General features: G+C 38.1%; 1 protein-coding gene across 1 annotated transcript in view; it reads right to left on the bottom strand.

Annotated features, from left to right (window-relative positions):
• The window catches only part of LOC139744890 (sodium/potassium/calcium exchanger 5-like), a 51,296-nt gene that overhangs the window by 10,166 nt on the left and 23,547 nt on the right, over window positions 1-17,583 (bottom strand). Inside the window, exons 2-4 of the mRNA XM_071655300.1 lie at window positions 6,905-7,165; window positions 5,538-5,621; window positions 1,858-1,961 (exon numbers count right to left, since the gene is read on the bottom strand). Coding sequence (XP_071511401.1) covers window positions 1,858-1,961; window positions 5,538-5,621; window positions 6,905-7,165 — 449 coding nt within the window. The remainder of the gene's footprint in view (window positions 1-1,857; window positions 1,962-5,537; window positions 5,622-6,904; window positions 7,166-17,583) is intronic.

The raw sequence follows: 17,583 nt of genomic DNA, 5'->3' as shown, positions 1-17,583 counted from the left end.
GACCTTTAAGTGGGGAAGAGTTGTGGGGATATGCTAATTATGAATGAGATATCAGCAACGGAGGGGCGCCCCCATGTGGCAGGCACCTCTCTGCTTGCTGTTCACAGGACTCCTGTCGAGTGCTTGTCTTTATTGACTGCACGACCTCCCACCCGAACCCACGTGCCGTATAACCATGTCTCCTTCATAGACACACATACCCACACACACCGTCTTCACATCAATCCTGCCTTCTCCATCTCTCTCTCTCATCCCCCACATTTCGGCCCACCCCCTACATATATATATATATATATATATATATATATGAACGTATGTATATATGTATATAATGTATATATATATATATATATATATATATAATATATATTACATATACATATGACGAACAAAATATTAAGAGAAATTAAAGCAAATCAGGACGCTAGGAAAACAAGATAATATTGTTGGATATAAATCAAAGAAGGGAGAGGGAGACCCAAGGCATCCGTAAATATGTCACACTACCTTTCGTTTTCATTTCTTTCTTAAAGTATGTGTGTGGGTGGGGTGGGGGGCAGAAAAACGAGAAAGGGAAAGGGAGAGAAAAGAGAGGGAGAGAGAGAAAATTGCATATGAAGAGGCAAAAATTCGCCTGTAAACGTCCTCGAAATCACGTTTCTGCCGACCATAATATGATTATTTCTTCTACATCATCCAATTTTTACTGTTGATAATAAAAAATAAACAAATAAAACTCCTTCATTTATTTGAGCTCTTTGTTGCTCATTTCATTGTTGGTTTTGTCTGCAAAATTTTCAAAAGCCTTATACTTCCAAACTCTAGATGGAGTCCTGTTGACTGGCATCATTTTGAAGCTTAAAGCTCCTTGGCTTCATAAATTTGTTCATTTTTCATCAATTTCTTTTTTGATTTTGTGTAAGTATACAGTGAATCTAGACACTCTCTCATTTATCGATATAAAACTGTATTCAATTGTTTATCGGAACGTTATGTTCTTCTAGAGAAGAATTTGTTATATAACTGTATAATTGTACTTTTTGATTTTGTTTTTCTCTTATAAAGTTCCGGTCATTGTTGTACCCGTGCTCCCCTTCTCAATCTTAAACTCGTTTTTAACTGGGACCTACGCTCAACAAGCTCGCTTTTAAGTAGGTTCCTTCATATTTCTTTAGCATTCATTCACAGATTCCAAACTTAACAGATCGACCACTATGTTTTATATATTTGCAATGTTCTATGTATGTCATGTATTTCATTTAATTTTGTTATATTTGATGTAATTTTTCATCGAGAAATATGAAAATAAATTGAAATTGAAATTGAAATTATGTGACACATGATTTCATTTCGTTTAAACTTCAGTCCATAATGTAAATACAACAAAGCATAAAGCATAATAGCGGAAATATGATTAGAAAAATACGAGACACTATTAAGCAAATAGATATGTAGTTCAATAGCTTTTCAATTTTACGGTTTAATTTTGATTTTCTCAAATAAAAAGCTTAACAGCGAAATCTAGAGATGCTAACTTAATACAAACCAGATGATGATTTCTGCAATAGAATTATCCCAGTATCTTATAGGTTACAAATAAAATGAATAGTGCAGGCGATTAGTAGTAGCAGAGGCTCAACTCTTACATTTTCTCTGATGGCTCGTTCGGGCCACTATAATAAGCCTTTGAATTATGAATTATGGTGGCCCGAAATAAGAAAAGTAGCGGCCCAAAATAAAGAAAAATATAAAACTTTACTTTAATTTGTAGCTGCCCGATCGGGTGGCCACCAAAATATAAGCTTTTATTTTAAGTTTGATGGCCCGCTAATGCCCTGGGCCTATCATAATGCTTACCTGTCCAGCAAACACTCCGCAAAGCCCTATGACACAAAGGACGTTAAACACAGCTGAGCCGACAATTGTGCCAATGCCTATGTCGTTCCGAATGATGAATACGGCTGGTTTCGAGGGAAAGCGGAAAGGAAAATAAAACAATAGAATAAGCAAAAAACAAACAAGCGTGAGAGCTCCCCAGGGTCTAAATACATGACACAAACATTGTATAAGAAGCACAAATGGACAGTCACCAAAGGAACGCCTACCTGGTGTCGAGCCCATTATATACACATACAAAATGGTACAGGAAAGCTCCATCAGTTTGCGGGAGTCTTAATTTTACACAGTTATATCCCCAGGAAAAAAGATATGTCAATGTAATCTGCTGAAAACAGATTGCTGACTACTGCCCACGGCTGCAGGCAGTCAGTTTGAGTTGATTATACTAGGTGTTTCAAAAAACATTCCCCACTTTTGATTCTTAATAATTCATAAACTGTACTTTTGAGTATCAGATAACACTGTCATTGATATGAGTAATAGCTGAATAGTGTACAATTTGGTTGGAGGTGGTTTGAATATGAAAGCATAAATCAGTTTCATGATATCCATGATTAATTTCACAGTTAGGTTCCAGATTTTGCTCTATTTTCAACCCTCTGTACAAAATTTCACTTTGCACAGGGGTCAATGTATGTGTATGGGAGTGTGTGGTTAACACCCTGATAATGGTCCTAAACAATGGTTAGGGTTTGAATACTTCATTATTTATTCATGAGAAATTCCACTATCACAACTAGTCTTTATTCAGTCTCTGGCAGTATCTGTGTAAAGTCAAACGCCTGCCGATACTGTTTTTGGGTCTCGACAGTGCTCTCCCTACTTCTGAAAAACGAAATTACAGTGAATACCTTCTGTTCTATCATAAACATGCTGACAGGAAGCAAAGAAAATCAATTAGAGTATACATTTGTGTAAATGGAGCCTTAAATAAATCTACTGTGAAACATATCGCCCCAATGATAAATGCTGCTGAACTTTTTACCAAAAATGATTTCTTTTTATCAAAAAGCGAAAAATTTGTCAGACTATTTAATTAGTAGACAGTTGTATTAAAATGAGGAACCTTAGATCATTTATGCTTATTTATATCCCAAATTTAGTGATATGTGAAGCACAATTGAAAATGATTGCCAGCTGGAATGGAATGTGGTGTTTGCAAGCACATGGAAACATGTGCTTCCTTTTTCCATGTGCATGCATTTTACCCTTTACCATGCATGAATTCAGACTAGCAGTGCCCAGGGCAATCCACATGAATTATTGATTAAGCATTCATGTGCCTGGGAGTGCGAGACTGACGCCTAGTCAACAGGTGGTTCAGGCATGTCCATTGTTCAGAGCCATTGTCAGCACACACTCACATACACATTATTGGTTCCTGTGCAAGGTTCAATTTTTATACAGAGGGTTAAAATTTGACCAAAATCTGAAACCTTACTTCAAAATCAATCTTAGATTTAATGAAACTGATTTATGCTTTCACATTCAAATTACCTTCAACCAAATTGTACACTATTCTGCTATTATTTATATCAATGACAGTTTTATCAAATGAATAGTTTTTGAACTATTAATGATCAAAAGTGGGAAATGTTTTTTGAAACACCTAGTGTATATATATATATATATATATATATATATATTAAGTTAATCATACCAATTAAGTTTATAAATAAATAAATATATATATATATATATATGTATATATATATATATGTATATATGTATATAAAACTTAATTGGTAATTCATTTTTTACCAATAAACAAGACTCCTGAAGAAGGCGTTGAGGACGCCGAAAATTTGAGTTGAATAAACTCATGCTTTTATCAGCCAAAAATGCATTACCACTTCGTTTTATATATATATATTTTTTTCATACATATATTTTTTTCAACGAATTACAGTGACATATTTTTTTCCTAAGGATATAACTTTGTAAAATTAAGACTCCTGCAAACCTCTGAATGGCTTGAATGGCTCTGTACATTTCTCATTCAAATAGCTTCATTTTACAATGGAGCCTATTGGCCTACCTGGGATGTGCATAATATGTGTGTGTATATGAGTCCACATGACTTATTGTGTAATTGAGTATGGATGTGTTCCTGCACACTGTAAGCGTGTGTGTGCTGGGGGAGGGGTTCACTCGATATCCGCCATTTGAATTGCCATGCAGTTTCTTCTCGGGAGATTACACTGTTACTTTCAATAAGTATAAATGTGCAGATTGAGGTTTGCGCCTCACAATTAGTCCTGCGAAGCAAACGTCGTTCAGCCCACGAAGAAAACACACACACATACACACAAACACACACACACACACACACACACACACACGCACACACACACACACACACACACACACACATACACACACACACACACACACACACACAACTACAATACCCATGCATAACAAACAACTCTGGGGCAGTATTGCTAATTGTATGAAACTCAACAACCTTTCCATCCCGGAGTTACAATAATGCAGGCATCATTGTCGATTTCAATGGGATATAGAATAACCACTCATGGAGCTAAGGTGTCTTAGTCGCTGCATGTTTAGGCCTATATTACTGCATGCTGTCCAGGCACTATACATTTACCCGAGAGAATGAAGATAACATAAAGCAACTACAGGCAGACATCAACATGAATAACAAAATGTACCTAAATCAGACATAAATAACAGACCAAGCGTTAAAACAAGAAATGATAATCCTCTTATACGTTACTTAACTCTTCGAAATGTCTTTTGCAATTGGAGCGAGTATGGTGCATTTTTGCAACAACAATAGTACCGTACACGAAATGCACACACAATGGCGTAATGGTACACACAACTGTCTTCTAAGGGCATTTTAAGCGTCGCAGGCACTTTCACAGTTTTGTCTTTGGTTATGATTTGTTTTGTTATGTTTTGCTTTGCTTTTTTGTTTTTATTTTGTCTTTTGTTTTGTATTGTTTTTTTTTTTTTGCTGCGATGGTTTCCACGCTGTTTAGATTTGTTCGTTATTCAGCAGGTTTATCAGACCATTTCTTCGTTATAGGTAAGTTGTAAAGGCAATAAACCACATCACAACATAACAGTATCATATAACACATAATCTTCTGAGCCAGGGGCACCATTTATGCTCATAACTTCATTTTTTTTTTGACTTGCTGTAATAGGAATGCAGTTGTTGTGATAGAAATCAGAAAAGAACCAACCTTAATCTGTATGTAAATATGTTTTAAAGGTGTTACATTAACTGCAGTAAACAGTTACTTATAATCATTACAAAGACTTTATGAAATGGCTCATGGTTACGTCCTTTCCCATCTTGTTCGAGTTTCCTTTTGGCGTCGTGTTATGATAGCAATGGGTTTTGTAGTTCTATTTATGAAGAAACCTATTAGAATTGTATGAACTATTAGAATTGTATGAAGCGATAAAAAGAATGAAACATGAGAGAAATACTTTGGTAACGACTTTGTAAGTAAATTTTGGAAAGCAGGCCCTATGATATCAACTACTACCCTTCGGGACCGTTGAACCCTCATCAAGTTCTGTCTTCAGAATTCTGGCCATCAGTTCAGGTCAGGAAAAGGACAATTTTTTTTTTTCTGCGGATTGGTTCAACGATGCCTTACCAATGAGAGAGGAAAATAGTTCCGGCGAGGATCCACCTATCGCCATGAAGGTTGCGCCTGCAACGTCGTCAGACAGATTCAGTACTGAAGGAGCAAACAAAAACAAAACAAAACAAAAAACATGGGAAAAGGTCTGATCAGAAAAAAAATGGCACCATCAACGTCATGTTGCGTACGAAATTTCACAAGAGAGTCATGAGCTCGAACAACTGTTATAAAGTCATACTCATAATTCTATGGTGTTGGGAGCGGTTTAGTCGGTGAGTAAATAAAACTCCTGCTGGGATTCTAAGACAGCAGATTGTCGAAATTTCACACAAATACCACACACACACACACAAATACCACACACACACACAAACACACACACACACACACACACACACACACACAAAGATTTCAAGCAGAGGTGTTTTCGAGTTTTGAAACGTACCGTTCGTTTTGTTTGTTTGGTTTTTTTTTTCAACAGGTATGGACTGCTTTTCGGGACATTATTGATATTGATTGATTTGATCTGAACTCTTTGCTACGACCTTTTGGACTGAGAGTCATAGAGATTATATAGCGTAGAGTTGAGATCCCTCGGGGGCAATAATAATGCTCCGAACAAACGCAATCCATATCTGTTTTGTTATAACGCATAGGATTAAAGGAAAGTTTACGAAGTTTATATTATAGCGACTGCAATACATGCACTGCCAGAATGGCAATCACGAGGGGCCCATCTGACATGTCTGACCTTACACCCCGCCTCCACCCCGTCCACGGCGCAGGCAGTCAACAATAAACATATTGTGTTTAATCTGTTCCACATTTTTAAAGATGCCTCCTCAAAGAATGAAAAAGGAATGAATGAATGAATGAATGAATGAATAAATGAATGAATGAATGAATGAATGAATGAATGGATGAATAATGGAAAGGGTAGACAGGGGTTATATTTTTGATCCTCTATGGAGCCACTAGCGTTTTAGATACACACGTATACCGCGACGAACCAACATGCCGTGGTGGGGCAGTTCAGCACAACGGGGTTGAGGGCAATTGTTGCATTCATGCCCCCAATTTTGAACAATCGGTATCGATGATTAATCGAAAAAGGCGTACTAGATATTTTGAATGCATCTTTGAAATGAGTATTTAGAGCTGCAAAAAGAAGAGCCTAGCTGTTTTGACAATTCGCAGTCACGTACGTATTGTACATATCGATAAATGACCTTCATTGTCTGATTGTTACTCCTCATTAATCCTGCTAATTGAATTTTCAAACTTTTCTAACGACCAAGTGAGAGAGAGGGTGGGGTCCATTTTCTTAAAACTATAAGAGGGGGGGGGGGGGTAAGAGACAGAGGGATGGTTGTCTGAACCTTCGCAAGTCAGTTCTAAGGCAGGCATGAAGTAGTCGTCGCAGATGATGGCAATGGCCCCGAACATGTAGGCGGTGACGAGCAGGTGGATGAGCACGGCACCATGTCTCAGTTGCTCCGTGGTAAAGAGGTGCAGGGGAAACTCGTCCGTGCTCTTCAGTGTGCAGTTGACGACGCTCCCCCACTTTGAATTGTTTGCACTGGTGGCCCGTTGGACGTCGTCGACGAAGCGGACAGAGCTGCCATCGAAGTCACCCGTGTCTGCACCGGAGAGGAAATAAAAGAAAACAAAGATGCAGAAAATAGTCAACGTGACTTTTCATTATTCTCCGGCAAACTTGATGACGTTTCAATTAAAGAATCATTTAGTAGAGGAGGCTCAAGATCGCCAGGTTATACAAAATCATTTTTTCTCTTTTACACGAGATTCGAATTTCCTAAATCATTGTCTTTGTAGTTATCACTGCATGCTTATAGTCATTCACACACTATAATACACAGTCTGTCATGCCATGCATGCGGCAGAGATCCTAATGCACCGCGCATGGCATTTCATTGACTCACTGATTATCTTGTTTACCAAATAAACCTTAGGAAGACAGCTTTCTGTCTCTTGAACGTTTTCAACAATCCTACTCAATCCATGCTTTACGTTTAGCGCTCATTTTCCGTACACTGTCTCCGAAAGATGCAATATAATGATTCTTTTAGGTATATTATGTTGTTCATTTTATAAGAACATGGCTTTCACTGACTCTTAATTGCTTGAATGATTGCTCAAAGAACTGAGGAAAGATATAAGATAGCCAGCATTTTTCGCCAATGGCCTCACGAGATATCGTACGCAAATCTTCTCTTGCTGTATACATCTCATCATGCAAGAAGCCTCCGCCCAACAAGACACACATAATGTTTCCAACACTATAGTCTCTTCAACCACAGTCAATTCATATATAAGTCTTGCACGGATCCTTTAATTCTCCACAATCGCTTAGGGAAGCTCTCTATTCCTGGCGTCAGCCTAATGTTAGGTGAGAAAATAGTATTTTTTCAATGCATTATGTCTATGTCTAATTCGTTCAATCAACAGGTGGTTTCGCTGTAGATAATGATTATGTCCAGCATCAATGTCTGCAGTATCAGGTAATTACTCTCTTTCGTTGTAAAAAATAAATAAATAAAAATCAGTTTCTGGTCTTTCGGTGAAACTTCGGGGAACTGTAGGAACACTAATCTTGCGCACACAAAATCTTATACTGATGTGACTGATGGATGTCAATTGCCCCCTCCCGTCTTCCTGATTGTACCCATTGCCCCCCCCCCCTCCTTTATCAATATGAATTTTTATCCTGGGGATTCTAGAAGATGCCTACAAATTCTGAAAGCGGAAAAAAAAAGTGGGCGGAGTAGTTTAATCACTTCGTTTTTCACTAATGAGTCTATTGGGATTTTTAGCAAACATTTTTAGCAGGCTACATTTTCGACACCCGCCAAGGGAAAATGTTGATTCGAAAGATTTTGCTCCTGGCGCAAGTTGTTATTACCCACGATCTTGATGTGCACTGAGGGTATACTTTGAAAAGGCTTCGATTTATTCTTTCAAATCACACACAGTTCGAGTACGGACGCTTGACAAGCATATACAGCATGTACTGCGGGACATCTTTATTTAGAAAGACGAGAATATACTCATTAGCACAGGTTGGAAATAAAAGTTACGATGGAATAAGCAAATGCAGCAAAACAAGAACAAACAACAACAACAACAACAACAACAACAATAACAGACAGACAACGAACAAGCAAAAGCAACCAAAACATGATTCTTAGTCGGCGTCAGTTGCTTTCCTGTTGAAGTTCAAGTACGCGCTGCTCAACTGGATAGACGGAATTTCATTAATTTGAGCATCACTTTTAAACAAAAGCTCCAAAAGAGCTATACGTTTAGTCAAGGGCCAATAAGATAATCATTCTAATGGATTTTGAAGCCACGCTACTTAACGTCAGACCCAAATGAACAAGAAAAGATTTATGTGGTTCTGCCGTTTGTTGTTTTTCTTTCGACATGTTGAATTCTGGTATTGTCAACATGCCAAAGGCACACGGTTGCATAGGTAAGTCTTATTTCGTTCCTCTTCATTATGCACGACATGAAAAGCATTAATTGTTTTCGCAGACGGTGTTGTGAAATCATCCAAAAAACATAGACACGATTCCATATTGGTGCGCTGTCTACCAATATCCAGCATGACATGATACAAGTACTAGGTGTTACAAAAACATTTCCCACTTTTGATTGTTTCGAAAACTATACATCAGATAACACTGTCATTGATATGAGTAATAGCTGAATAGTGTACAATTTAGTGGGAGGTGATTTGGATAAGAGAGCATGAATCGGTTTCGTTAAATCCATGATTGATTTTAAAGTTAAGTTCCGGATTTTGGTCAAATTTGAACCCTCTGATATACAAAATTGAACTTTACACAAGAACAAATGATGTTTATGTGAGTGTGTGCTTACAATGAATGACCATGAACATTAGAGATGAATACCACAAATACCACCTTCTCAAAGCTCTGCTGACTAGGCTTCTGGTCTCTTGCTCCAAGGCACATGAATGCTTTATTAATAATTCATGATGTATTACCCTGGGCACAGCTAGTCTGAATTAATGGTAAATGGTAAAATGCATGCACACGAACAAATAAGCACATGTTTTCATGTGCTTGCATACACTACATTTCAGGATGATTAAAGACTAGCTGTGATAGCGGAATTTCTCATGAATATGCAATAGAGCAATCCTGGCCCAGGGTGTTAACCACACACTCCTACACACACCTATTCACCCCTGTGCAGAATTAAAATTTTGTACAGAGGGTTGAAAACAGAGCAAAATCTGAAACCTAACTTAAAAATTAATCTTGAATTTGATAGTGAAACTGATTTATGCTATCATTTTCAAATTACCTTCAACAAAGTTGTACACAATTCAGCTGATGCTCATATCAATATTAGTGTTATCTGATAGTTTTTGAACTATGAAGGATCAAAAGTGAGAAATGTTTTTTGTAACACCTAACATGCAGCACGTAGAAATGGTAATACATACAATCGACGTGTGATGTGCATATCAGGACATGATTGCTGAATAGCATAAAAGGCACGGGTGCTACGTTCCATATGAGTTAAAATGTTTCCAATCTATGAGAGATAAGTGCATAATTTACTTCGGTTCGATCAAAGTTTGTGTGTTTCTCTGGGTTTTACAGGAGAGATCATCATATCAAAATAAACACAGCAACATTTCCTGCCAGTAAATAGCCACTACACTTATAATACATACAGTCAAGACGGTGGTGGTGGATATTATAACAGATGTAGAAAAAATGAGAATTATAATGTTATATTACTACTGAAAAGAGTGAAAATAAGGAAGATATAGTGACCGAATATTCCTCGCACTTGTTGACTTTTCTATATTTTCTATTGGTTCATCGAGCAGCTATACATTGTAGCACGATTCACAAGAGCCTTATAACATGGATTGTATGGGTTTTCTATACGTGGAAGAATACAGTCTTCGTTTTCTCTTTCTTTTTGAATATAATCATGACGCAGTGATTTTCCATGCAGGCTACTCACTAAACTTAATTACTTTAGCATGATTGCACACCCTGTTAAACTGAATCTAGAATAGATTCTGACAAACATGCAGGATGGTAGAAGTGTCATTAAAAAGTCTCACGTGTTTTCGCTTAAGGGAACTATGCAATGCAAATGCCTTTTGATTTGTATTGATTCACTATACACTGCAAAGGACGTATGTGTGATACCTCCCTGATAATACCCTGATCCGTATGTTGAAAAAGAATATCTAAATACACTTACGTATGACATTTGGCTATCATATTTGGATATTTTTTTCTACTCTTTTTTTTATAAGGTTGCATGTATTTGCATGGATTCGGCCACAAAAAACAACAACAAACCATAGTATGCCTAAACCAAGATTCTCTCAATGACATCATCTGTCAATCACTGGTGAAAAAAGTACTAATTAAAACACAAGACATTGGAATGCACCTTCCCCTATTAAATTGAGCTTAACTTGCACGTTTTTCTACAATGTCTTTTGTTATAATTATGTGGAAGCAAGTACATGCAAATTAAGTTCAATCGGAGAGGTGAGATTCTTTACACGTCCCTGGTTCAATCTAGTGGAACGTGCATTCAATGTCCTTTGTAAATCATTTACTTTAATACTTCAACAATGATTGACAGATGATATCATTGACAGAATCTTGGTTTGGAAGGTTTTTCTGTGTTTTAGGCGTATGCTATAGATCTGAAGAATGGTAGTGGAAAACTTTACAATGAAATATATGGCACGTATATTTACATGATATTCAATTGGGCACGTAAGTGACATTGGGGCATCATGGATCAACAAACTGTCAAAGGTCTTTGTATATTTCCCAGGTTCTTTTACAGTGATATTCATAAAAAACCACACATACGAATCAGAAGAGATGATCTTTGCACAAGTCTACCATAGCACGGTACCCATCAGTATTACAAGGGGAAAGAAACCAACATATAGGCATACATATCACGCATATGGATCGATGAGTGCAGCAACATCAGCAGCTGACCAGCAGAACACATCGGCGAAGTTCGAGGAAAACCTTGAAAAAAAAAGGCTTGACTAATAATACTATTTAGGCCTGTTCATCCCGCTACTTCATGCTAGTCTATACTTGAGCCTACAATAATTGAGAACTCCGATGTCCCCCCCCCCCCCCCCCCCCCACAGTCCCCTTCAGAATACTAGCTTCTTGTGTGTAGTGGACCGGATAATGCCAACGACACTGGGGATAACACGACAGCAAGCTACGCATGGAGCATCCGTGCAAGCTGGGAAAGTACTAATGATGCTTTAAAAAAAAATACAATTATAGGTTCAAGCTGTAGCAAATCCCGTCCCCATGCACTGTTGCCCAAGCTTCGTGCTCCCCACACCCCTCCATTGTCCAGTTAGAATCAGCTGATAAATCGCGCAGGAACGCGGTTTATAAACTCCTATGGGCTCATTATAGGCCCTAAGCCTCTCAAGAATCATCTTTGCACACGCCTCAGCGGCATACGAATAAGCATCAATATTCGGCACGTTCCAATATTTACCCATAATACACACACCTGTCCAATTAATGGCGTATTTATTTGCACTTTTTTAGGTTTGTATTGTGCTATCACCGCCACACTGCAATTCACATTAAAGGCACAGAACAGCTGCTTCTCCAGAATTATGTGTTTGTTTTCAATTGATTTCATTTGTAAATGGTTATTGAACAGGAACTCAGACAAAATTCGACGGAATCGTATCGTCGCAATCGCTGCACGGTTAACGAAAAGGGATGAGGATAAAGATGAACTGTCAAAAGTTTTATCACACTAAAACCTGGGCCTTGCCTCCGAGTTACCCCTTCGGCTTGTGTGTGTGTGTTAGTATAGATGTGTGTTTCCTTTTTTTAAACCTTATATTACAGTCGATTTTCTTGCAATAGTCAGAGGCTGAATGTTAACTCGCGACTGTCATCATTGTCATACTGCATATTGTCATGATTATATAGCCTACATTATTGTCATTCTAATTGTTGCCATCTTCTATACGGTAAAAGAATGACTTCAAGTAGAACCATTTTTTAACGAGTGTCATTTACAATACAATAGTTTTCTCGAGAAGGAGCCGAGATTTTCATCACCGCTTTTGTTCATATCTTTTATTTAGAATTCAACCGAATCAGAGCGAGGAAATACAAGGGTTGTTCCCCCGATACTGCTATTCATAGTAGCGTAATGCATTGGTGTATATACAGCGAGCTATGCCGTTGAAATGGATATCTAAATTGATGTGTCGCAGAATCGCTATTATTATCGCTATATACTATCTATTAGTCTTCACGCATTTGTACTTTCCCTTACCAGCATGAATGAAAATCAATATCAGTATTATTACGTCGACTACGTGACCATGGTAACAGGTGCATCACATGCCTGTAGACACATCAACAAGTATCTCCAATTGTTCACGTGTTGATTTCCACATCTATTTCAGAGACTCCAACTCTCCCGTTTTCGACGGGAGATCTCCCGCCGAAAACCCATTTTTGCAAAATCTCCCGTTCTCCCGTTTGAGATTTAATTTCTCCCGCCCTGGCTCAATGTCTCCAGTTGGAAAGGATTTCTTACTTATCGCTATCATATGTTGCAAAAATAAGCCTTAGATAGCACCAGAGAGCATCTATAACCCTAGGAACTTCACGCTTCGCACACATAAACTTGGGTCTCCCGTTTGCTGGGGGTTTCAGGCGGGAGAATCTCCAGATCAGAAGGTGCTTGGGGTTGGAGTCTCTGCTATTTTGAATTATAGATGTAACGTTACTTACACCGCACATTATTATAGACACACACACATTGATACACACATCACTCACACACACACACACACACACACACACACACACACACACACACTCACACACACACACACACACACACACACACACACGATCAAACGCAATAACAATCACACACACATAATCCACACACAACCCATGGTTGTAAATGGGTTTTGACAAAATTAGTACATTGTAGTATAGGTCACGATGATCGATAAATAATAAATTGCAAGTCTAGTTACCTCTCGACAAATAACAGTGGGCCTTACGTGCTTTTAGTGTCCAAATGACAGCGCTTGCCAATTTTCATTTCTCGAATATCTATGCAATGAATGAAACAGCAATGATAACAACAACAAAAATGAATAATGATAATCTTTAGAGTAACTGATAAAAATGAACCAATACATTGTGCAGCTGCCTTACTTGGCCCTTCTGCCAGGCCGATAGGATCTTTGCTAATAATCGCAATCCATGAAGCAAGTGTGCTTCCATTAATTTCAAGTTTTGCGAGATATGTTATTGTGGCTATAGCTGTCAATGAGCCAGTCAGCATTTGTATTTATTAATCCTTCCCTTCGGAATATTTCATAAGACATGTTTTCATTGAAATATGAGACTGGCGTCATTTATATCGTCAATTACTTTACGTAATGATCGAACTATACTCTGCTTCTTGTGAAAGCGGCCGTCTTTACTCCATTGATATGCACGTTGTTATTGCTATGTAGGAATTCCCGTAAACAAATATCTGTCGCCGTTATCAAGGGCCAAAGACATAATTATACCGCTGTATGCTTTCGTTGCAGCTTCACATTCACGCAATGTAAAGCCCACTTAGTAGATACGCCGTATTTCGCGTTATTATGCATCATGTGATCCGGAATAAATCAAGTCTTGGAAAACGATCTTTTGTGTGTGTGTGTGTGTGTGTGTGTGTGTGTGTGTGTGTGTGTGTGTGTGTGTGTGTGTATGTGTGTGTTTTGTTTTGGAAAAAGAGTGATTTCTCCTCAAACGAGCTTAATTCTTGTCTGTACAATAGAGCCGAATGAGACAAACTAGTCCAGGGCCCTGTTGCATAAAACCCTTACCGCTGGACTTATATCGCTCCTTTCTAGCGGTAAGTCTTCAAATTAGCGGTAAACTTTATAATCCTTGATGCTGATTGGCTGTGACGCCTAATTTTGACGGTAACTTACCATTGAAATTCAACGGTAAGTTTTATGCAACGGGCCCCAGGGCTGATGGTCAAACGGGGGGGGGGGGGGGGGGGGGGGGCATATAATAGCTGAATATCAGTACTTTCTTTTTCAGACTGCGATGAATGTACCCTGACTGTGACTGCGGACAAACAGTGGATCTGAACTGGTCTAATCTTACGAATCGTTTTCCTTCTGTTTCAGTCACTGCGTAAGTCAGCTGTAAGAAGAATGCCTATAATTATCAGAATAATCATAATTATTATGCGAAAAGTTGCAGTGAATGATCCTCCCATGAATCGGACACAAGGTCTGCTTATTTTCATGATTCGCTATAGGACTTTTGTTTGTTTGTTTTTTTCTTTGAAAGGGGGGGGGGGGCTGAAATGTACTAGCTTGTATTTTTGTTTCGCAAAATGATCTGCTATTGCACTAGACGCACCTTGTGGACCTTTAGTGCTTTCAACAGGAAAATGGACCATGTGCGATGCCCTGGTCCCTGGCTTGATGTGAGCTACTATGTGTATATACTAGGTGTTTCAAAAAACATTTCCCACTTTTGATTCTTAATAATTCATAAACTATATATCAGATAACACTGTCATTGATATGAGTAATAGCTGAATAGTGTACAATTTGGTTGAAGGTGGTTTGAATATGAAAACATAAATCAGTTTCATGAAATTCATGCTTAATTTCACAGTTACGTTCCAGATTTTGCTCTATTTTCAACCTTCTGTACAAAATTTCACTTTTCACAGGGGTCAATGGGTGTGTATGGGAGTGTGTGGTTAACACCCTGACAATGGTCCTAAACAATGGTTAGGGTTTGAATACTTCATTATTTATTCATGAAAAATTCCACTATCACAACTAGTCTTTATTTAGCCTCTGGCAGTATCTGTGTAAACTCAAACGCCTGCCGATACTGTCGTTGGGTCTCGACAGTGCTCTCCCTACTTCTGAAACATGAAATTACAATGAATACCTTCTGTTCTATCGTAACATGGTGACAGGAAGCAAAGAAAATCAATGAGAGTATACACTTGGAGCCTTAAATAAATCTACTGTGAAACATATCGCCCCAATGATAAATGCTGCTGAACTCTTAACCAAGAATGATTTCTTTTTATCAAAAAGCGAAAAATTTGTCAGACTATTTAATTAGTAGACAGTTGTATTAAGATGAGGAACTTTAGATCATCTATGCTTATTTATATCCAAATTTAGTGATATGACTGTGAAGCAAAAATTGAAAATGATTGCCAGCTGGAATGGAATGTGGTGTTTGCAAGCACATGGAAACGTGTGCTTCCTTTTTCCATGTGCATGCAGTTTACCCTTTACCGTGCATGAATCCAGACTAGCAGTGCCCAGGGCAATCCACATGAATTATTGATTAAGCATTCATGTGCCTGGGAGCGCGAGACTGACGCCTAGTCAACAGGTGGTTCAGGCATGTCCATTGTTCAGGGCCATTGTCAGCACACACTCACATACACATCATTGGTTCCTGTGCAAGGTTCAATTTTTGTACAGAGGGTTAAAAATTGACCAAAATCTGAAACCTCACTTCAAAATCAATCTTAGATTTAATGAAACTGATTTATGCTTTCACATTCAAATTACCTCCAACCAAATTGTACACTATTCAGCTATTATTTATATCAATGACAATTTTATCGAATGAATATTTTTTGAACTATTAATGATCAAAAGTGGGAAATGTTTTTTTGAAACACCTAGTATATGCACTGCACAATTCAAATGGACTAGATGTAGGCAAAACTACAGAGTGATATAACGGTATTACAGGTCTCATTTACCATTTTTGACAAAATATGCGCATGATCTATCTGCGTTGATGATCGTGATGACAGCGATCATAACATATAAAAAGTGATGCAAATAATGTTGATGATGACATAGTTATACGGCAGCTGTAAACTTCAGTGCCACACTGAACGCGCACTGTTCATCAATAGTCTTAAAATGATTAACGCAGCCCTATCAAAACTCTCATCGAACTGAATCTCCTCCTCGTGATCCGAAACTTGAGCTTTATTGATTTGTAGGCGCGGGCAAATGACGTCATCAAACGTATCAATCATTATGCCAAAGTTGGAGCAGTGTTCCGTTAAGACAACCTTCATTTTCGTTGTTGTTACGCAAACTCTGCCGGGTGAAGTGAAGGGAAAATACAATGTATTTTCAGGTTTGCAGCTCGATAAATGCATCACGTCAAATTAAAAGAACATTGAAAGTGCCAAGAAATTGGAAACATGCTCCCATAACAACGAATAAACCAGAGAGATACTGAAACATTGCCCTATTTTTATTTTCAAAAAGGATAACGTTCAATCCCACGAAGACGAATCCGATTTTGATAAGCCTTTAAAAAGTGGTATTTGTTCTACTTGCTTATTCTTGCGAAAGTCAACTTGGGCGTAGAGCAGAGTTGCCCTTTACGGTTAAAATAACTTGTGAACAATGCAACAATATACAAATGTAAATACAAGTAAGACAATCTGGACTGGTGTAGATTTGGCTGCGACTGCGAGGTCACTGTGTATTCAATGAAAGTCAGGTGACTATTATGTATACATATCGAGACAACGTCGGTTTGAGGCCTACTGATATCTTTTATTATCCTTCGTTCGAAAACAGAGGAATATGAGAAACCTTGCTCTTGTCATACAGTGAAAACAAAACAGAAAACCAAATGAAATAGCGGCGACACAATACGATGCGTCCTTGTAAAGCAGTGCATCAAGCCGTTGCCAGTATTATAGATCAACCCTTTCCGGACTGCTTTTTTGAAATTCCATTTACATGATTATAATCATTAATTGCACGGTTTCGTTACCAGTGGCATTGTCTGCGGTATATAACCATATCGGTGCCCAGAGACTTCGTTCTACGGTCATAGAAGGACCCAAGACAATAGCCGTGAACACGATCTGTCATGCGTTTAACGATTTATATAGATCACTCACAATACATAGCCTGCAATGT

This window comes from Diadema antillarum, unplaced genomic scaffold (genome assembly GCF_040938485.1).
Source record: "Diadema antillarum isolate AM-2024a unplaced genomic scaffold, OU_Dant_1.0 seq00001216_RagTag, whole genome shotgun sequence".
NCBI classification, from domain to species: Eukaryota; Metazoa; Echinodermata; class Echinoidea; order Diadematoida; family Diadematidae; genus Diadema; species Diadema antillarum.
This window is presented reverse-complemented; position numbering and strand designations above follow the sequence as displayed.